Below are 22,029 nucleotides of genomic sequence, written 5' to 3'. Positions count from 1 at the left end.
GCTCATTCCAGGGTTCCTCGATTTTGGGGACCTGAAAAAACACCTGAGATTTGCTGAGGACAGCGCTGGGCTACCCCCACCCCGCACCCACCTCCCTGTGCCCTGGCACGCTGGCCAAGAGGAAGCGGGGAGGAGGCAGGAACCAGACGCGACTCTCCCCGCCCCGCGCCTTTCTTCTCTTCCCAGCTCCCCGCCCCTTCGGGAAGAAAGCAGTCAAGAGATCTGGTCGCTCGCTGCGGCCGCCGCGCCGGCACCAACCACTACGTTCTCCTCTCCCTTCCACCCGGTTTTGCACGGAGCGCCCGGCTGCCCGCGCGCCCCGGGCTGGGCAGGTCCCGGCGGGCGGTGCAGCCTCCCCTCCCCCGGGGGCTCTTAGCTAATCACGTTGTTCCTGGGATTTCACGATCTAGTGGCTCTTGCGTAACCCTATGCCCTGGCCTAAATTAACTTTTTTTTTAATACCAGGATTAATCCTTTAGGAAAAGGCAAATACTTCCGTCACGGAACCGGCCTGGGAGTAAATGTGTAAATCACCGTGCTGACTCGATTCCCTCTCACCCCTCCAGCCCCCGGGGTTGAGGGTGGGGGTTCCTGGCCTGGGGATGGAGGGCGCCCTGGGAAAGGCCAGAGGAGCGCCCAGCCCACACGTTTGTTTTCATCTATTTCGAGGCGGCTCTAGCAGGCTGAAGAAATGGGTCCTGCTGACTGCTGGCTTGAGTGTTACCAAAAAAGGCCTTTCTCTTGCCTGAGAGCTTGGCCGCACGTTGCAGTGGGGTGACGCGAGGTTCAGCCCGGGCCTCCTCGAAGGGCCGAGCCAGCTGGCTGCAGGATGCCAGGCCAGAGTCCCCCGCCCCCAGTCTCTGCCACAAACCAGCGGGGGGCCGGGACAGGAGGGAGACTGCAGGGAGCTTGGAGGTGCATGGATCCAGCTACAACCTTCTCACCTCTAAAGCGGGGGTGTCGCCTCCGCAAAGGCAAAGTGGAGAGCTGACCTTTTGCTCCAGTTTAAAGCTGGGTCCCCCGAGGATGCCAGCTCAGATGCCAAGCTGGGGGTGGCATGGGGGGACCAGCCACTGTTGGAACTTTGGGAAATTGCAGGCGTTTCCCCTTGACCCAGACTGACCCCTGACTTGGCCAGTCTCCAAGACACCCCCCTCCCCAAGCATTCTGTCCCATCTGTAGGTCTCGACACCTAGTGTCTTAGGTAGAAGCCTCCCTTCCCCCACCTTGCTCAGTTACTTCCCATTGTGGAGGCAATATTGTCACATGCAATTCTCCAAGGGAAATTTCTCTCCAAAATATTGATATTCTTGCCTCTCACAATCCCTGACACATCCCCAAACAGGGCCATCTCAGACAAGCGGTTAAGATGAAATTTATCACCTTAAGTGATGATGATTCTTTGAGAGGAAACGTATCAAGAGAGCTGTGCCTTTTAAATTAAAGGATTACGAGACTGTAACGGAAGTTTGTTTAAATGCATGTTTATTTCTAACTTGGTGTGTCTGAGGATACCCAGCATGTATGTGTGTGTGTGTATCTTCTTTAGTAACAGCAAAGACAGACAAGGAGATGGAGACATATGTGTGTGCATACCAAACATAGCACTATGACACAGAATCCGACTTGCTTTCTCTAGCAGCCTGGCTAGAGGGTTGGGGCTAAGTTGCTTTCTTCAGTATTTTTGGTTTAATAATGGGATAGGCTGAATAAGTATAAAGGCATAGATTAACTAGCCAAGCTAAAGCTAAGTAGCCTGGAGCCCCAGGCTGGCGGGAATGTCACTCTATTTCCTAGCCTTGTGTTTTGACTCACTCCAGGGTAGCTGTGGTGTGGGGAGGGTTGAAGTCTGGGAGGGTGAGGCAATGCTCCCAGCAGCTCTTTACAGAGGAATCACTGCCGGGAGCCAGCGGCCAGGGAAAGTTTATTATTGTTGGGGAGTGCACAGTGAGCTCACTGTTTTGCAGAAACAGAAATCTGACTGCTTTTGAGATGAAAGAGGGGCTCCCTAGGGCTCTTCCTTCCCCCTTTCTCCCTATTCTTAAAAACTCACCTTTTGCACCCTAGGACCCCAGAATGAGTGGGAAATCAGGGTGCTGGGGAGGGCTGAATGGGGGAAAACAGGTTCTGAAGGTCAAGTGTCAAAATCAAAATACTTCTTGTTGCTTCAACTGAACTTTTTTTTTTACAATTAGTAGTAATAGTAGTGATAAGAGTAGGGATCCTTATGTTCTATGTAATTTACAAAGTATTTCTATATGTTAATCAGCAATAGTACCATTAATATCAATACTAATAATAACCAACACTTACAGCTTCCTGTAAACCTGACACTGTTTTACACACTGTGTGGCTTATTTATGCTACAGTCTCTGGCAGTGGCATGTCCACAGCTTCTACGGAAGAAGTCAATGGCACAATCTATTTGGAAGGGGAGGGTGGGGGGCAGTTATACAGATGTATTTGCATACCACTTTACATGAGAAATGTATGTAACAAACTAGGGGGGTGGAGGCAGGCTGATTGAAATTCTGAGCACTCCAAAATACCACTGAGAACCTAAACTTGTCAAAGGCAGCATTCGAAACAGATTTACAGGATTCAGATCCCAGTTCTGTCTCTCATGGCTGTGTGACCTTGGACAGGTTATTTAACCTCCTTGTTTTCTGAGCTTGTATAACACAGTTAGTAATAGAATCTACCTTGTAGATAATATTGAAGGTTTAATGATAACGTAAGTAAACCACCTAACAGTGTCTGACCCACATCAAGTCAAAATGAGTTATTACAAGAAATAAAATGACAGCTCAAACATTCCTAATAAGTTGGGAGCTCGGATCCCATTTTACAGATAGAAAACAGAGGCTATGTTAGGCTAAGTAATAGCTCAAGGTCACAAAACCAGTAAGAAAAATTCTAAGTGTATCAGACTCCAGAACCTGAAATTCCATTACACGGCCACCCTTCTCCAGCCTTGCCCAGGACTACCTTAGTCTTCACGGAGAAAAAAAAAAATTTTTTTAAGTAGACCCAATACTTAAAAGAATCAGTGGAAATGCCCCTCTGACCAACATATCTGTTCCGCAATAAACACTAATGATGAGACGTGATCTTGTAACCGAAAAGAAATCATGACCTTGCTCAGCCTTCTGGGGCCCTATGGAATGAAATCACAGCACAGAGAAAAGAATTTTGAAAACGGCGGCGGTGCTTTACAAAGCTCTATCGATATTATTAAATGGCTGTCCCCACCTTCTTTTTATCAAACCGGGTAAAACCACTCACCTGTTTGGTCTCTCCAGCACCTCCCCCTCCCTGCCCCCACCTGCAGCTGTGCGCAGCCAGTAGACTGTTTTCCTTAAAGGCCTTCGAGGGTGCTCGTAGCTTAAGACATTCAGCCAAAATTTTTAAAGAGTGCGGCTTGGGGGGAGGGGTATCTCACCCTGAATTCATTTTCGCTCTGTCGTTGAAGCTCAGGTTCCTAGACCAGGGCACAAAAACAAAAGCGAAAAGGCAGTTTCTTTAAGATTGGAGAACAGCTAGTTTTGCAGGTGCTTCGGCATCGGGGGCAGTAAATGAGTGTAACATTCATACGGGGGGGTCGTGGATGGGGGAGAAGAGGTTTGATTGCAGGTGAAATATGCAAATTTTATATTATATTATGAAATTCACAGCGAAAAAAATCTTCAGACAGGACACATTTAAATTCACTGCCCCGAGGGGCGGCGGCGATGGGGTGGGGAGCGGGATCGGAAGCGACGCTCGTGGTTTTGAAAAGCGTTTTAAACTTGGGAAAGCCGGGCGGGGAAAGGAAAGGTCATCGTCTGTTTTAATTTCCAACCCCCCCACCCCCGCCAGCCCTGGACTTCCAGCATCAGCTCGCCGGGCCTCAGCTGTTGTACACGCGCACACACACACACGCACGCACGGCCAGGGGGGAAGGGAAGGGCGGAGGCGAGGAGGAGGGGCCGATTGGGAGGAATCTGGGCGGCCTGCCGCGCATGCGCTTTTCCGAGCAACAAGTGGGCTCCACGGAGGAAGTGTAAAGGGGAGGGGCGGCGGGGGGGGAGAACTGGTGCAGAGCGTGGTGGTGACGTCAGCGCTCCGCCCGGTCGGCATCCCGCGCGGCCAAGCCCGGGACAGCGCGAGCCGCAGCGCGAGCGGGAGCGCCGCGCCGCGCCTCCGGAACGTAGAGTTTTAACAATCACAACCCCACATTCCGGGCGAGCGCTAACGGGGAAAGGGATGTGACCCGGGCCGAGGCGCCGCGCGAGCGCCCTGCAGCCAACGTGAGCGCCGCCAGCCGCGGGGGGCCCCCCGGCGCCGCCGGCCAGGCCCGGGGCGGGCGGGCGGGTGGGTGGGTGGAGGGGCTGGGGTCGGCGCCGGGAGCCTGCTGGCGTGCACGCCTTCCTTCTCTCCTCGGCTCTCGTGCGTCCTGGAAGCAGTGACCGCGGCGGCTGCACTCGCGGCCGTGCACGCCCAGCCGCCGCCAGCGGAACGGCCGGCCGACCTCTGCGGAGGGGGAGAAGCGCCTCGCGGCTGCCAGCTCCTCCCCCGGCCCTCCGGGGAAGCCGCGACTTCAGCAAGATTGGACCCGGGCGCCGAGTGGCACTGCACCCTCTAGCCTTCGTCCTGGGGAGCCTGGAGGGGAGAGGACGCAGGTCGTAGGGGGTTCCCCCCCACCCCTCCAACCAGGGGAGAGGAAGAGACACTCTTGCGAGCTTCCACGTTCCAGCTTATACTCTGGGGAGGGGGTCAAGAGCCAACAGCCGCCAGCACCCGGCCATCCTCGCCCCCTCCCCCGCCCCGTGCCCGGAGCTTCCAGCCTGGGTCTGCGACACCAGGAAGAAGGCGCCAGAGCTCACCTCGCGACGAGACAGCCGCAGTAGGAGGAGGTGGGGGCGAGGAGCCGGGCTGCACTCGTCCGCCGCCCGGGCGGTGGAGCCCCCGGCGGCCAGGCACTGCGCCGGCGGTGGACATTCGCGCTCGCTCCAGCCCCTGGGGCAGAACTTTCTCGCCCCCCCACCTCCCACTTCCTCCCCCCGCAGCCGGACTCCTGCTCCAGCCGGCCGGCCCTCCGGGAGGAGCAGGCGCCGCGGAGACAGCTCGGCCGGGGGAGGGTGCCTCCCTTCCCCAGGGCCGGCATCATGTCGGCGGCGCAGGTGTCCTCGTCTCGGAGACAGTCTTGCTACCTGTGCGACCTGCCCCGCATGCCCTGGGCCATGATCTGGGACTTCTCGGAACCCGTATGCCGCGGTTGCGTCAACTACGAGGGCGCCGATCGCATCGAGTTTGTGATTGAGACAGCGCGCCAGCTAAAACGGGCGCACGGCTGCTTCCAGGACGGCCGCTCCCCCGGGCCGCCGCCGCCCGTCGGGGTCAAGACGGTGGCCCTGTCGGCTAAGGAGGCGGCGGCGGCAGCGGCAGCGGCTGCGGCCGCCGCGCAGCAACAACAGCAACAGCAGCAGCTCAACCACGTCGATGGTTCCAGCAAACCTGCGGTGCTGGCGGCCCCGTCCGGCCTGGAGCGCTATGGCCTGAGCGCGGCCGCGGCGGCCGCGGTGGAACAGCGCAGCCGCTTCGAGTACCCGCCACCGCCCGTGAGCCTGGGGAGCAGCAGCCACGCCGCGCGGCTGCCCAACGGCCTGGGGGGCCCCAACGGCTTCCCCAAGCCCACCCCGGAGGAGGGGCCCCCGGAGCTGAACCGCCAGAGCCCCAACTCTTCTTCGGCAGCGGCATCGGTGGCGTCTCGGCGCGGGACGCACGGCGGGCTAGTGACAGGGCTGCCCAACCCAGGGGGTGGCGGAGGCCCCCAGCTCACCGTGCCCCCCAACCTGCTGCCGCAGACGCTGCTTAACGGCCCCGCCAGCGCTCCGGTGCTGCCTCCGCCGCCGCCTCACGCCCTGGGCAGCCGTGGACCCCCGACGCCTGCGCCCCCGGGGGCCCCCGGGGGTCCCGCTTGCCTCGGGGGTGCCCCCGGCGTTTCGGCCGCCTCGTCCTCCGCGGCGTCCTCGACCTCGTCGTCGGTCGCCGAGGTGGGCGTGGGTGCTGGCGGCAAGAGGCCCGGCTCGGTGTCGAGCACCGACCAGGAGCGCGAGCTGAAGGAGAAGCAACGGAACGCCGAGGCCCTGGCGGAGCTGAGCGAGAGCCTGCGCAACCGCGCGGAGGAGTGGGCCAACAAGCCCAAAATGGTCCGCGACACGCTGCTCACACTGGCCGGCTGCACGCCCTACGAGGTGCGCTTCAAGAAGGACCACTCGCTGCTGGGCCGCGTCTTCGCCTTCGACGCCGTCTCCAAGCCTGGCATGGACTACGAGTTGAAGCTGTTCATCGAGTACCCCACGGGCTCGGGAAACGTGTACTCCAGCGCCTCCGGGGTGGCCAAGCAGATGTACCAGGACTGTATGAAGGACTTCGGCCGGGGTCTCTCCTCCGGCTTCAAGTATTTGGAGTATGAGAAGAAGCACGGCTCCGGGGACTGGCGCCTCCTTGGAGACCTGCTACCCGAGGCCGTGCGCTTTTTTAAGGAGGGCGTGCCCGGCGCCGACATGCTGCCCCAGCCTTACCTGGACGCCAGCTGCCCCATGCTGCCCACGGCCCTGGTGAGTCTAAGCCGCGCCCCCAGCGCACCCCCGGGGACCGGGACCCTGCCGCCCGCCACCCCTTCGGGCCGGGGCGCAGCCGCCAGTCTGCGCAAGAGGAAGGCGTCTCCAGAGCCCCCGGACTCCGCCGAGGGCGCGCTGAAGCTGGGCGAGGAGCAGCAGAGGCAGCAGTGGATGGCGAACCAGAGCGAGGCTCTCAAGCTCACCATGTCGGCCGGGGGCTTCGCGGCTCCGGGGCACGCGTCAGGGGGGCCGCCCCCGCCGCCCCCACCCCTGGGACCCCATTCCAACCGGACCACCCCGCCCGAGTCAGCCCCTCAGAACGGTCCGTCGCCCATGGCCGCCCTCATGTCGGTGGCAGACACTCTGGGCACGGCCCACTCGCCCAAGGACGGCAGTTCGGTGCACTCCACCACGGCCTCCGCGCGGCGCAACAGCAGCAGCCCGGTGTCACCGGCCTCCGTACCCGGGCAGCGCCGCCTGACGTCGCGGAACGGGGACCTGAATTTACAGGTGGCGCCCCCGCCGCCTAGCACCCACCCGGGCATGGACCAAGTGCATCCCCAAAACATTCCGGATTCCCCTATGGCCAACAGCGGGCCCCTGTGCTGTACCATCTGCCACGAACGTTTGGAGGACACGCATTTCGTCCAGTGCCCCTCCGTCCCCAGCCACAAATTCTGCTTCCCTTGCTCTAGAGAGAGTATCAAGGCCCAGGGGGCTACCGGCGAGGTGTACTGCCCCAGCGGAGAGAAATGCCCCCTAGTTGGGTCGAATGTACCTTGGGCCTTCATGCAGGGCGAAATCGCGACGATCTTAGCTGGGGATGTTAAAGTGAAAAAGGAGAGAGACCCTTGAACCAGGAGATAACCACCCCTTCTGCCCCAGACCAGCTCCTGTCCTATCCAGAGGGCCCCTTCCCCAACCCCATTGACTGCTCCCCCATCCCTTCACGCCCAAGATGTAGAATTGTGAATATAACAAACTGCAAAAAGTTAGTCTTATGTATAGACATTATTTTCGTCGTATGTTTCTATATTTTGAAACAAAGGTATGTTAACTTCTTCATTTGAAGGATAAGCTGGTTTTTGTTAAGTATAATAATTGGTTGGGTCATTTGCATCATATTCGTTAGCATTTATTGGTGGCAGAGTGTTTGCCTAGGTACAGAAGTAATAGCCCTTAGCAACGACTGCTGCTGGTGTGTATTTTTGTAAATGTTATGCACTCACTGAAAGGAAAAAAAAAACACAAAAGAAAATGACTTTTTTTTTTGCCAAGGCCAGTGTTGCTGCCTAAAAAAAAATGATGCTATAAAATGGTGAGAGCTTCTTTCTGAACAGCCCCAAGTGTTGAAGTCTTCACTTTATTTTGTTCAGTTTTGTTCTGTTGGGTTTTTTTTTTTTTTCTGTTTCCTTTGCAAAATGGTAAGGGGGGTGTTGGGGGGGGTGTTTTTTGTTGCAAGTTGGTGAGGGAAAATGTTTTTTGGTTTGTTTCTACTGACCTGAATGTGTTGGATCTTCACGTGTTGTTTTGTTTTGCTTTATTGATGCACGGATGCTTTTGAACAGTAGAGCGAAATGCTAGACATGGAGAATCTGCTCTGTTTGTCCTTTATACATTTCTGTAGTTAACAGAACACTGTAATGTGCCTTGGAGCTTAGTAACTTGTAATAAATTCAATTGATATTAATTCTGCCCGGAGTCAGCAAGTGTGTTTTTCCAGGGCTAAGACCGCATAGCTGCACCAGCAGGGACAGCACCTCACTACTTCCGACAGAGAGCACAGACGCGCGCCGGTGCCTTTGAAAGCCCTCAGTGGTGGCCTCTGTAGAAGGCCCAGTGCTGGCTGACCCCTCCTCCCCTTCTGTGCCAGGCTATTTACATTCACCTCTGGGGCGGGACAGTTGCTGACTAAGCGATTTCTGTTTGCTCTTCAGCATCTCTGCTTCCCCACCCCCGCCATGCGCACCCCAGCTGCAAATGACTTTGTCAGGAGTGCTTTTTTGGTCCCTTGCCCTGTGGCCCCGAGTATATGCTGATATCCAATGCAGCTGTGACTTAGGCAAATGGGATGAGGGGAAGCAGAAAAAAAACTGGGGTGCTTTGCCTCCTAGATGTGGCAGAAATCACTGTTGTCGTACATTTAAAGCAAAAAGTGCCACGGAGCTGGGAGCCGGCAGGAGGGGTGTGGAAGTGGGGAACATTCATTGTATTCAGAGTTCTAGCAGCTTCCAGTTCCTGCATTGGAAGCAGTTTCACTTCTTTGGTGACACGTTTTCTTCTTACCGCCCCACCCCCCTTTGATGATAATTTTTAAAGCAGAACACCTAGTTGGTTGCAGAGTCGGGGAGACGGGGAAAAAACCCAGACCCTGTTCCTGGGGCAGTGATGGCTTATGACAGCAAATAGAACCCATTCCCGCTGGTTGAAATACGGTTATTCATCTAATCAACTTTCTGGTGCCATCTGTGAGGTACAGAAGGGAGGGGATAGGACTGAAACATCCTTTAGGGACTCAGAGCCCCTTGAATGAGCCTAGATGGGAACTTAGGGAAGGCAAACAAACTGGTTTGAACCTTGTACTTTCCTGGAGAGGCAAATGGAAGGAAAGTAGAAAATGAGATGGAAGAAGCAAAAACCCCCAGATCCTATCAGAAATCCACTCCTGGCCACACCCCATTCCTGGTAGGGGTAAGCTGGGCCCAGATCTTTATCACCAGAGGAATAGTAAAGGCCAGAGGAATAGCAAATAAGGAAAGAGACTGGGCAATCCCCACCCCACTCAAATCAAAGGGTAGAGTGGTGGGTATAGGTACAGGTGAGTTTGGGGAAAAACAAATCACTGGTTCGCCCAGAACACCCATGTGAATGTTGGGTTGGTGTTCTGACTTGCTGTTAATAACAGCATTTTAGTTTCTGTTCCTGCTTTGCCACCACCATCCTTGAAGTAGTGGAAACCATGACTCTGTGTGTGTGTGTGTGTGTGTGTGAGGGTGTGGATAAATGGCAATTGATGGATCTGCAGCAGCCTCTTAATCCTGGTACCCGGGAGGTGCCTGTCTCACCTCTTTAAGAATCTCCCCACATATAAATAGATGTGCGTGTCAGCTTCCTGCAAATGTGTCCTTGCATTTTCATCTGCTGCCAAGTGTTGTATTGGTGCTTATGAGTCATGAAACCTATTTTCATCCTCAGGGGTAATTAACTTGGGGGTGATAATGCATAGCAGACCGTAGGAAGAGTTAATTCTAAAACCTATCCTCGCCTGGCTACCAATCACACGTTTCACTTAAAGGTCTGGGTTGGCTTTTTCTCATAAGCTCATTAATAAAAACCAAGCATGTTTCGCCTGGAAGATCCTCTGAGGTGCTCCCCACCCCCACTCCCACTATACACACACATAAAATGGGTAAACCTCAGCAGCCTGAGAATACAGAGATAGAGTGTCACTGGTGTGATTTAACCACCGGTGAATGAAGGCGTGGTGGGTGCAGCCACCGCCCTTGAGCTGCATATGGCAACCTGGGCGTGTGGATGACGGGGTCCAGGTGTGAACCTGGTGAGTACTGTCCAGTGGTTCCAGCAGGACGTTGGCCCTGTTACCTGCCTCTGCGTGCACATCTGCTCCTGCTCACCTGCCACTGAACGCTTCATTGCTACGGTATTCCTTTCAGGAACTTGTAGGATTACAGGATCCTTGATTTAGTGCCCATAGGTAGACAAGGGGCCTGTCATTAAGAGCTGAGAACTGTAGTTTGCTCTTTCTTCTTGTGTCTGGGTGCATTATTAGCAGAAGAGGCAGAGCTGTAATAACGAAGCCTCCAGCACAGGCGGCCAGTTGGGTTTCACTAAGGAAACCTGCCTTGATGAGACCTGGGGGAAGGGAAGGAGGGAAGGGGTTTGGAGTGGAAGTGAATTATAATGGTGCAGTTAATTAAAGTTTACCATTGCCCGGGGCCATTTGTTAAATGGCGGCTGCCTCTTCACTCTTCTTTTTTTTGAAACTGTGTGACCTTTCTCATTGCTCTGACCCGTTCAGCTGCTAGTCGGGTTGCCTTAACCAGTCTGGTTTTCATCCCTCAGCTAGATTCCCCCTACCCTGACCCCGTCCACAGTTGCACACCTAGGAAGTAATTTCCTCTCTAGCACAAGAGGATTCTTGTGGGTTTCAGAGGTTCAGACGTAGGTCTCTGATGAGCTAGGCTTCCTTCATCTCCAGTTCACCCTGGATCTGCCCACCTCCTCCATTTCCTGCTTCTCATTCCCTTCCTGCCGCTCCAAGCCAAAGTGGCTAACACTTTAAAAAATCCATATTGCTTTTATTTATAGGCATTGTTTGTGCATCGAATCTGAGCTGGATGTTTCTTTGAGTGGGTGCAGGGGCGGGGCAAGGAGGACTTAGTTCAACAGCTTTGAGAATAGGCTGATGGGGGTCAGTTTTTGACCTTGATCTCCATCAATGAGGACAACTCATCCTGTCAAGTCTGGCATTCACATCTAAACCCCTCAGCTCATGTAGGTGTGCACACCTATGCTGTTAAATGCGATTTCAGGGTGCATTTTCACATGCATTCAGCCCAGGCTATTGATGTAACGAGTACTGAAATTCATTTTTGTTTTCTTTTAATACTTTGTCAAATCAAGGAAATCAGAACAGGGAATGACCCTTACGGGCATCTAGTGCAACACTTTTTAAACCTTTCTGGGGTCAGAGAACCTTAGAAAAACTTGATGAAAATGATGGATCCTTCCTTCAAAAGTATGTGCCCCCACACATGGGCTAGCATACATTTTCTCTCCTTTTTAATACAAATTTTATGTATTTAAATTGGTAATATGTTCCTTTGGCTCAAAATTCAAAAGATGCAAAGGGGAATACAGTACAACTGAAAGGTCTTCATTCTACAAGTGGCCCCTTGGCCACCTAGTTCTCTTCTGGGACGCAACCAGCGTTACCTGATTTTTAAAGGGGTTCATGCACATCTAAAATCCATCCACGGATCTTGAGGTTAGAACCTAGGTCTAGTCCGTCCACCTAGTAAAAATGAGGACCCTAAGGCACAGAGAGATGACAGAACCTGCCTAAAGTCACACAGTGGCAGAGCCTGGGCTAGATTTCTAGTAGGGAACAACTCCAATGGACTTTTTTTAAAAATTAAGGACATTGGGCTTAAGCAGAGCTTTATATGAGAACAGATGGTGATCAAATGGACAAACAGTGGAGAGTACCTAGTGGGGTGGGGCTCAGTGTTTTTAGGAGCTCTTAGAGGACAGGGAACAAGCATTTGTCCCTTGGTCTCTTTTGCAGCCACAGCTTTTGGGGAAGGGTATGTTGAGAGGAGTGTCTAGGCCTTTGTAAATATCAGGTGAGCCTTGATTAGTGGAGTCTTCTCTGAACCTCTGAGCCACGGGCCCACACACCACGTCCCCCTTTGCTGACTGGAAACTTTTGAAGGTTTAAAGATGGTTAGATAAGTAACCATTTGGGTATAGAGATAAGAGGTAGGGAGACCTGAACTTCTGCCACCTTTCCTTCAACTTGTAGCTTCTCTGTTCCCTCCCTGTCGCCCCCTCTGCCTGGCCACCTAGGAGACAAGTGGCCTGCCGGATGCTGTGTATGTGCACACTTCAGGCCAGCCTACGAGGAAGGTGGGATGACCCTCTCTTTATAGACATGCCAACTGAGCTCAGAGACGTTAAATACCCAAGGCTATCCTTGGTATTCCATTCAAGCCCAGGGCAGCCTAGAGCCAGAACTCTTCTGTTGCTCCACGCAGGAGGCCTTTGACTTCTGACACCACAGGGCCCAGGAAACCCAGCCTCAGAGCTTGAGCCAGTCCCCCAGCCCTCTCCCCATCTCCCAGTCTCCACGGTCTCCAAGGCTAGTGAGTGACGCTGTCCCCAGGAGAGGCTGTTGGGAAGCCCCTGGGAGAGGGCACTTTCTAGGCTCGCAGTGTGGGGGACACACTGCAGTGCTGTCCAAGTCATATTTCCAACGGAATTCTGGAGCAGGGCTGTTCTTCCGGAGTCTCCCTCCAGCTGCTTCCTACTCCTAAATTTCAGTAAAGAATGATCCACGACAGCTTACCTCCCCTCCCCAGGGGCACCATACTGTGAACCCATAGTTGGTGGGTCCCCACTGCAGACTCTAGAGAAGTGTCACAACCTCCCAACTGGCCTCCCATGGGTTCCAGTCTCCGCCCACTCCAGGCCAAGGACTCTGCAGCGGTCATTTCTTTTACACGCCTTTTATATGTCATCTCCTTGCTTAGAAACCTCCCTTGGCTCTCCGTTGCCTGCAGAATAAAGTCCAGTTTCTTTGGCACAGCAAGCAAAGCCCTCCACCATTCCTCCATCCCAAGGGTAGAGCATCTTAATTTTTAAAAAGGTATTCCATATACATGGCAAAAAGAAAAAAAATCCAACAGCATGAACAGGTACTCAGTGAAAAGTCCATCAGCCTCTTTCCTTTCCAGGCCTTCAGTTCCCCTCCGCCGAGGGAAGCACTGTTGACAGTTATTTTGTGTGTATTTTCAACAGTATTAGACGCACAAAGAAGCTCAGATTTATAATATATATCTCTTGGGAGTAGATCTTAGGCTAAGCCAAAGACAGAAAGGAAGGTTCAGGGCAAGGAAGTGGACTTGGGTCCCTGCCCCGGTCTGAGTCTGGGGGCAGGGGAGTATCCTCTCCTCCACAGTCAGGGATTAGCTATTAGGTTTTTTTGGCTCCTGGGCAAGTGTCTGTGCCTGTGTGTGTCTGTGTGTGTGTGTGTGTGCGCATGCCCTTGGTCCAACCAGTGCATTTAAACCTACATCACTATTGTGTCAGCCTTGGAGTCCCTATGCCAGCCTCACTGTGGCTTGGGGGGGGGGTCTCTGGAAGGAATGCGGGTGTTGAGGAGGGGCAGTGGCCATGAAGACCAAGTGTCCCCTGCGGTGTCCAGCACTCTCCTCTACAGTCACTTTCCTCTCCCTCTGCCATGCCCCAGGGCAGCTTGGTGTAGCTGGCAGAGCGGCCTCCCTAGTGACAGACTGGCAAACTGTGGCTAAAATAAAACAGCGAGGGAGAAACGGTATTGAGTGTAACCTCTGGACCCGACAGAGGGCTGGGCTTCGTTGTCTGCTATTTCCTTTACTACAGAGGCTTTGAGACGGCTTGTTATTCTCCTTCAACAGGAAAATACCCACGGTAGGTACTATTATTACTCCCATTTTACAGACACAGCAACCAGCTCACAGAGCAGTGAGTAACCTCCCCCTGCCTGCCCTCACTGCCCCTCTCACTTCTGAAGGTCGTTCACACGCTCCCCAGGCCCTGGCCCCCACACCTCCCTCTCTACCAGGGCACACCCTTCCAGGGAGGCCTGGGTTTTCCCTGCAAGGAGGAGCCAGCTTGTGAAATCCGGAACCATGGGCAGTGGTTCAGAAACCGCAGCTCCAGGCAGGAGGTCCGGGCTGCCTTGAGAACAGGTCTGGGTCGCTGAGGGTGCTGGGGGCCCATGCTGGCGGCCAGCACCCAGGGAGAGGCAGCTCTGGAATGCCAGGCCATGTGAACACAGAGGAATTAGCTCTGCGCCCCTGGGTCTCAGCCCAGACAGTCACATGACCTCCTCCTACAAATCCGCAACCCGCGCCACCCCCGCCCCCAACCACCACCACGGTTTGCCTTGAGTGTAGGCAACTGATTGTTGACTTGGGAAGTTGCCAACATGTCCCTTCCAGTGGGGCAAGGGGACCCAGGGACTGGCGGGGGTGGGGGTGGGGAGCCTGCTGGAATTAGGATCATTTTAGGGGAGGAGGAGGAGAGAACGCCCGGCTGGGAGCTTCCCAGGGAGCAGGGGCCCCAGAGCTGGAGCTGCCTTAAGTCCTCCCCCTTAGCCAGTGGAGGGGGGGGGGCTAAAATACCTGGCCAAGCCATCTGCCGGGAGGTGGCTTCTCAGGCTGCAGGCTGCTTCCAGCCCCAATGGGCCTCTATATTTCCTTGGTGACTGAGTAACACAGCTGGAGCTGGCGAAAGGCAGGGTGCCTTAATCCACTCCTACCTGTGCTTGGGGGCAGGAGGGGTCAGCAGGTGGCTAGGGCGGAGAGGGCCTCTGAGAGCCTGTGTCTCTTTTTCCTAATCCTGCATGGTCCAGGTCAAGCCCTTCTCCCTGGGAACCAGCTGAGTCAGAGCCTGTGGACACTCCTTATCCCTTCATCTCCTGTCCCACCTGCCAGTGGCTTCTTCCCAGGGCCCTCTCTCCTCCCGACACAGGCAAAGCGCCTGGAGCAGGGCTCCTGTTCCCTCCCCCCTCCGCTGCCCTGGCAGGCGGCAGAGGCCGAGTGAGGACACACAGCCAGGCCATTGCTTCCACTCGCCTCACCTTCGTCCTTCTCGCGAATCCTCTGCTTCTCCTTCAACACTTATCAAAAGTCCCTGCATCCCTGAAAACTTATGTTCACCCAACACAGCTCGATCCATCGACATTTGGGTTAAAATCCTGGCTCTGCTGTTAACTTTGGGTACATTGTTTGATCTCTGAGTCTCAGTGTCCTCCTTGTGGATGGGAACACCTCTCACCAGGTTGCTGGAGGATTTAACACAGTGTGTGTCAGTTTGTTGGCGCGCCGTGCAGGTTGGCAGTTGTCATTACCTTTAGTTGTGCTCCGCTTGGCACCGCCCATCAATGACAACACTTACCCCCTCCCCTCCCCAATACACACTCTCAGTGCAGGGAGGGGATGGCTAAGTGTAATGACCACAGGGTCCCAGGAGCACAGATCTGGATCACTGGGAAAGATCCCTTCCAGAAAGTGGGGCCTGTGAAGGAAGGAGAGATGGGGAAGAAAGGGGTTAGGGGGCAGGAGAGTAAGTTTCTGCCCGAGAAGGATGAAGCATTAGCTTGGTTTGGCTGGAATGTGGGGAGAAGTGAGGGAGGACCAGCAGGCAAGACCTCCTGAGCAAAGCTGAGGGGCTTGGGATTAATCCTGCAGGGCACTAAAGGAGGTGTGAGCAGAGGGACACTGTCTGATGTGCCATTTGGAAAGATCTTTCTGGCAGTAGCATGAGGACTAGACAATCTCAAAGGAGAAGCAAGCTTGAGAAGCCAGCTAGGAGGCGTCTGCAGTGATCCAGGCAAGAGGTGATGAAGCCAATTCGGGAGGGGCTCTGTGGGGGAGGGACTTGGGGGAGGGGCTGGGGGGGTCTGAGAGCTGTTAGGAGGAGAGATGACAGGTGCGTGAGGGCGAAGAGGAGGAAGGAAGGAGGTAGGCTCATCCTCAACTCAGGTGCCCAGGAAATGCAGCAAGTGTAGGGGAAGTGGTCTGGTCAATTCGGGACACTGGCCTGAGGTGCCATGGGCCAACAGGTAGCAGGTAAACAGGTGGACCTGTGGACATAGGCTCTGCAGACAGGTCTGGGCAGGAACTGAAAGATGCTGTCTGCCTTGTGGGTGGTAGTCAGAGATGTCAGTTTAGGTGAGGTCCCTGAGCAGAAAAATGAGAAGACAATGGAATGCCGGGAGCACTCACGTTGCAGGGTTGGAGGAGGGGGACCTGGAAGGAGAAGGGCAGCAGGAGAAAAGGGAGGACAATCACAGGAAGTCGAGTCCTGCCTGCCAAAGCAGATGCCATGGGATAGGGTCTCAGGCGCTGGGCTGAGATGGAGGAAGGTAAGGCCCAAATGGTGTCTGTTGAACTTGACAGCACGGAGGTCCCTGAACACCCTGGCCAGAGAGGTTTGTGATGAGCTAGGACACAGTGTACTTGGTGGGGGGGATGGCAGAAGGCCCAGCTGCTCCCAGGGTCCTCGCTCTGAAGGTGAGGAGAGAACCTGGCAGCCAAGGGGCAGGGGGCAGGGGTCTCTCTGATGCAAGTTGAGAGAGACTAAGCATGTTTACAGGGAAAGAGCTAGAAGGAGAGGTTGAATATACAAGAAGGGGGATGGATATGAATGAATGACAGACTGGAAGAGGGGAGGAGGAGACAGCAGGAAAGGCTACTGGAAAGTCGGATTAATAGTAACTGCCATGTAAGTGGTTACTGTGTGCCGGGCACCGTAATGGGCCCTTTCCCAGGTCAGACAGGGCACCTTGTAGGCAGGTAAAACAGTAGCTTGTACTGGAGTCAGAGCCCCCCTTGGAACCAGACCCCAGTCTCTTTGCTCTACTCAGTCACCGTGGAACCTCCTGCACGTTCCTCCTGAGACAGGCTGGGACCCGGGACCCTTTGCTGCAGAGCTGCAATACCTGGACCTGGACACAGCTCTCCTTGAGCAACAAAATACAAAGAAACTAATATGAGATTAAAAATAACTGCATGCATGTGCAGTTGGGGCAGATTCTGGACTCAAAAGATACAGAGACCATAAAGCCCAGCTGCCACTTTTGAAGAGCTTGGAGCAAAAGCAGGAAGTCAGGAGCAAAAGTAGGATACTGACCATGCCCCCTGCACACAGCAACCTAAGAGGTGGGCAACCCACCTAAGCCACCTGTCTGGCTGAGCCCCTGGACAACCCCTACCCTCATCCCATATAAGGAACCAACTTGCCCCCCTTGGGGAATGAGCAAGCAAGGGAATGTATTGTTTGTTCTTGCTCCCACTGCTGTAGCAGGAGCAACCAATAAAGCCTTGCCTGAACTTCTTGTCTGGCTTCTAGTCAATTTCTATTGATTGGGGAAAGCCAGGGAACCCTGGCTGGTAACACTCTCAGAACTTTTCTCTCTTCCCAGGCTAAAGGGGCGTGTGATGCCCACCTGCCAAGCTGTGTGGAAGATGAGGTCCCATGTGTGAGTGGACATGCCCAGAGCAATGCCAGGCACCCAGGTGATGCTTGTTATACAGAAGCTACCTCCATCACTTCTACGAATGTTGGAGCAGGGGCCAGGCACCGTTCTAGAATGAAACTGTTAACCCCTGGAGCCTCAGGGAAGGGCCTAGATGGTTATTAACTGTTCAGCAGATGAGGAAAGAGGGTGTCTCCAGCAAGGATTAAGAACTAAATGAAGGAGGAGGTGCTAGGATGCATTAGTCAGAAGAAGAAAGTAGAGCCTTTGCTCTGTAACCTGGGCTCTCAGATAGCTGCACCCCAGCTAAGACGGCACGCCATGGGCTGAGTTCGCCAGAGCCCTAGTTACACATGAATGTGACTTGGAAGATGAGGGCGTAGGGTCCTGAACACCCGAGGACTGCCCGTTGGGGCAACCAGGCCAGTGGACAGTTTACTTCCCAAGGTCTGTCCTCTTGGGGCTCTTGAAATCCCACTTGGGATTTCCCGGTAAAGGGAGAGTTTGTTTTGGGGATAGTGTGGGTTCTGGGCAGGACAGGTTTCATAAGCGTGGACCTGGGCAGTCACACTGGGCACCATGTTTGAAAGGGATAGTTTAATGCTTTGGCCGTCTTGAAATTCTTCATAATTTTGAACGAGGAACCCTGCATTTTCTTTTCGGCTTGAGCCCTGCAAATTACATAGCCTGTCACATTTCTAAGGCCGAGGGTGATTGAATGTCCCCTAGCCCATAACGGACTTGGCGGGGCCCACTCTGGCCCCTGGCCCTGGACGTGATGAGCTCAGAGAAGGATGAGGGAGACAGTGTGGGGCTCTGCCCTTCCAGAGACCTGGAGCAGGCGTTGAGTCCTGTGGTATTGAGTGGAGCAGGCTGGACAAGAGTCAGACAACTGGGCTTGTGTCCTCACTAGGCAGCTGTGTGCTCTTTGGCGGGCTCTGGACATCTCTGAGCCTGTTTCCCCATCCGCAGACTGGGGACAGAGTGACCACATGACAGGCGCTCTGAGGGTTTAATGAGGGAACGGGCAGAGAGTGCCTGGTTCGTAGTAAGTGCTCAGCGGATGTTTGCTGGCGGGTGCTTGCTTGGGCCCAGAAGGCTGTTGCTTTGTGAATACTATGCTCCTATTCCAGGAGACAATGGGAGAAAAGGCACCAAGTCCCTTCTCTACCCTGGAGGCGACACGGGGGGCTGAATGCCATCCTGGGAACTGTCTTCCAAGAAATGAGCTGCCAACTCCCCCTCCAGAGGGGCCACCGTCCTTGGCCACTTGACTGCCAAAATGAGCAGTTGTTCAGTCACTGAGTTGAGCCCTTCTCTTTGCGACCCATGGACTGTAGCCCACCAGGCTCCTCTGTCTGTGGAATTCTCCAGGCAAGAATAATACTAGAATGGGTTGCTGTTTCCTTCTCCAGGGGATCTTCCCGGACCAGGGATCAAACCTGCATCTCCTGCACTGGCAGGCAGATTCTTTAACACTGAGCCATCAGGGAATCCAGGAGAACAAGTGCAAGCCCTGGCCCAGGAGTGTCGATTCCAGACTCTTCCTGGGGCCCTGAGCATTCCTACCCCTCACTCCCACAACCGTCTCACATCTTAGTTTCCCCAGATCCTCTCCCGCTAGAGCAGCTCTCCCTGTGACAGTGCAGGGCCCTTCTCTCTGGAAGGCCTTCTCCTCCAGGGGATAGAGCTGTGGGCTGAGAGCTCCTGCTCCTCCTCCTCAACACCCGCTTGTTCCCTCCCCCACCCCCTTTCTGATCCTTGATTTATCCTGAGCTGGATTAAGACTTCCAGCCTCCCTCAGAGCTGAGAGGTTAGGGTGCACCTCCCCGCACCCACTCACAAACAAATTCAAAATAAAAACCACCCTAAACCTGAAAATCAGTGTGACAAAGTCTAACCAAGCTCTGATGTTTTTTTTTTCCAGGACGACTACTGCCTTGCTGTTTTTGAAATACTAAGAATTAGCTTTAAAAAAAAAAAAAAGGCCAAACAAACCCAAACACTTTGTTGATGCCCTTTTGCTGCCAGTGCCCTAAGAACATGCTTAATCTGCCTGTTAGGTAACCTGGCCTCGCCTGCCCTTGCCCCTGTGCCAGAGCGGCACAGAGGCCTGGCCTGCAATACAGGGCATTGGGCCACTCTGCCCGGAGCCTTCCCCCAGGGAGAGGGAAGCCCTGGGCCAATCAGCCCTTCCTGGAGAGGTGATGTCAGGAAAGCCCAGAAGGTTCCACTCCACCCCTGCCATGGGCACACCCTGTCCTCCCAACCGGAGCAGCCAGGGCCAGCCCCGGGCCCCCATCCAGTCCTCCAGCTGGCCAGGGACGGCCAGGCTGCATTAGTGGCCAGGCCTCCTCCCCCACGCTCCACACCTGTGGGCAGGTCTCCCTCCCCAGCGCCTCCCCTTCCTGCTGTGGGAGAGGGAACTCCTGCAGACAGGCTTTTCCAGATCCTGCTTATAAACCCCGGTTAAAAATAAACCCTGCGTGTCCGAGCAGGAGAGGGTAGGAAGGTGAGGTGGTGGGAGAAGGCAGGCAGAAGGCCGCAGATCAGCAGGAAGACCAAGCCTCCTTAGCTGATATCCAGCCTCCTAGAAAATATCAAGTAGGAGGACCTTTCGGAGCACTTCATTTTGCAGAGATAATACAGGCCCAGAAAGGGGGCAGGTCATTTCCCTAACTGTCAGGGGAACAGAGCCTTCTGGGCCTGGCCCTAGCTCCTCCCTTTGCTCTGAGTGAGGCGTGAGGCACCTCCCGATGGCTCAGCAAGTCAAGAATACGCCTGTAATGCAGGAGAAGCCGGCTCTATCCCTGAGTTGGGAAGATCTCCTTGAGGAGGAAATGGCAGCCCACTCCAGTATTCTTGCCTAGAAAATCCCATGGACAGAGGAGTCCCTGAGTTTGCAAAAAATCGGACCCACTTAGCACGCACGCACGAGTCATGAGGACTGCCCCCCGCCTCCTGGGCACGCCTCCCCCGAACACCCCCTGATAAAGCCAGAAAGCGTCCCCACCCACATACCCGGCATGCCCACTGCTGCCCACTGTCCGGCTCAGCTCTTTTCCTCCCCCTCCACCCCACACAGCACCTATCCAGCTTGTCCCCCGTTTACCTCCTCAAGGGAAAGGACATTTATTACTGTGTCTGGCCCTTCTACTGTGTCTGGTGCATATGAAGCCATGTATCCCCTCTTGATGATAAACCAAAGCTGGAGGTCAGATGTTTTCTGGAGGACATTTTACATTCCAGGGAAGAGAAGGAAAGGGTTGGTGAATTCTGAGCAGTTTACGCGTGCAAGGCATTTCCCTTACGTGTGACTTCCAAGCAAGGCTTAGGGCAGTGCTGCAAAGGATAATCCATCTGAGAGGTGAGCCCTGGAGCCAGAGAGCTTTAAGGCACTGGCTAAGCTTAAGCTCACCGAGGAGCAGTGCTCAGTTGAAACCTCTCTCCCACCCACTCCCTTGCCTCCGCATCACCTCAGCCTCCTAGCCCGGCTCTAAGGATGTGGTCCGCCTGCAGCAAGCACACTCTGGGCATGATCTGGCTACACTCACAGCACCCACCAGAGAGCTACTGCTGCCCCCTCTTTTTACAGTGGAGGAAACGGAGACACCGTGAAGTTAAGGGACTGCGATCCCCGAGTAGACAGAGGAGCTAGAACTTGAGGTTAGGGACACTTGGCTTCTTGCAGGCCAGTGCTCTTAATCAAACACAATCTGAGCCCTTCCCAATACTTTTAGCCCCTCATCACCTTGGCCTGGGGGGTGTGGGTTTCAGGCTAGCCTCCTGGAATCTCCTCCTGGCTGTGGGTTCTCATTCTGTAGCCATTCTGGTTAAAGGCTCAGGGAAGGAAGAGGCTGAGAGTGGAGTTTGAGATTTGTGCCTTGCCCTTTTTTTTTTAGAGCTTTAGCTTTGTCCCTGCTGCTCTGGGGTATGAAGTTTGTTTGTCTCCTTCCTCAGGAGGGGCTCCCCCCCAGAAATGCCCCTGAAATACACAAATGTGGATTCTTGGAAAGAGTTCCTTCAGGCTCTGGGATTAGACCGAGGGGCAAGTGTTTCTTCTGTACCAGTGTTCTCACTCTGAGCCTTGAATTTCTTTTCTGTTAAGTAGAGAGAATAGTGCTTGCTTCAAAGAATGATAATGGGGGTCAAATGAGACGATAGATTATTGTAAATGGTGAAGTCATCTGTGGTCAGTTTTGATGCATTGATGCTCTTACCTTCCTAAAGGAAGAAGTCAGTTTGAGGGGTAGTGAAAGTGGTTGGGGGAGTGACAAGCTGGGCAGACAGGCTGTTGATAAAGTGAATTTTGTCCCAGAGCCCTGAGACCTCTGAGCTACAGGGGAGAGGCTGCAGATGGTTCAAGATTTGCTTTGCCTGTGCCCTATCCCCCAGGGCCCTGGGGGATCAAGAAACTGGCTTTGCCTGGGCTGCCTTAGGAAGCTGCATTTGCTTACACGGCCCAGCCTGGAATGCACCCTTCACCCTTCCAGAGCACAGGGCCCCCATGCTCACTGTCAGACAAGAGCAGTGACATTCTCCCAGCTGATTCCACCCCAGGCTCCCCCAAATGGGAGGGGCTTCTGGCCTGTCTGGAAGGTTGGTGGGCTGCAATTGACAGGAGTTCTTGTTCCCAATCTGCCCAGGTGGCTGCGCAGA

General features: G+C 54.4%; 1 protein-coding gene across 1 annotated transcript; it reads left to right on the top strand.

The window, feature by feature from the left end:
* Window positions 1–3,988: 3,988 nt before the first annotated feature.
* Window positions 3,989–8,295, top strand: IRF2BPL (interferon regulatory factor 2 binding protein like). Its single transcript, XM_081510474.1, has one exon. It carries the CDS (start codon window positions 5,148–5,150, stop codon window positions 7,458–7,460), a length of 2,313 nt encoding a protein of 770 aa, XP_081366600.1. The 5' UTR covers window positions 3,989–5,147; the 3' UTR covers window positions 7,461–8,295.
* The last annotated feature ends 13,734 nt before the right edge of the window (window positions 8,296–22,029 follow it).

Source organism: Giraffa tippelskirchi, chromosome 7, assembly GCF_054371585.1.
Source record: "Giraffa tippelskirchi isolate mGirTip1 chromosome 7, T2T-mGirTip1v1.2.pri, whole genome shotgun sequence".
NCBI classification, from domain to species: Eukaryota; Metazoa; Chordata; class Mammalia; order Artiodactyla; family Giraffidae; genus Giraffa; species Giraffa tippelskirchi.
This window is presented reverse-complemented; position numbering and strand designations above follow the sequence as displayed.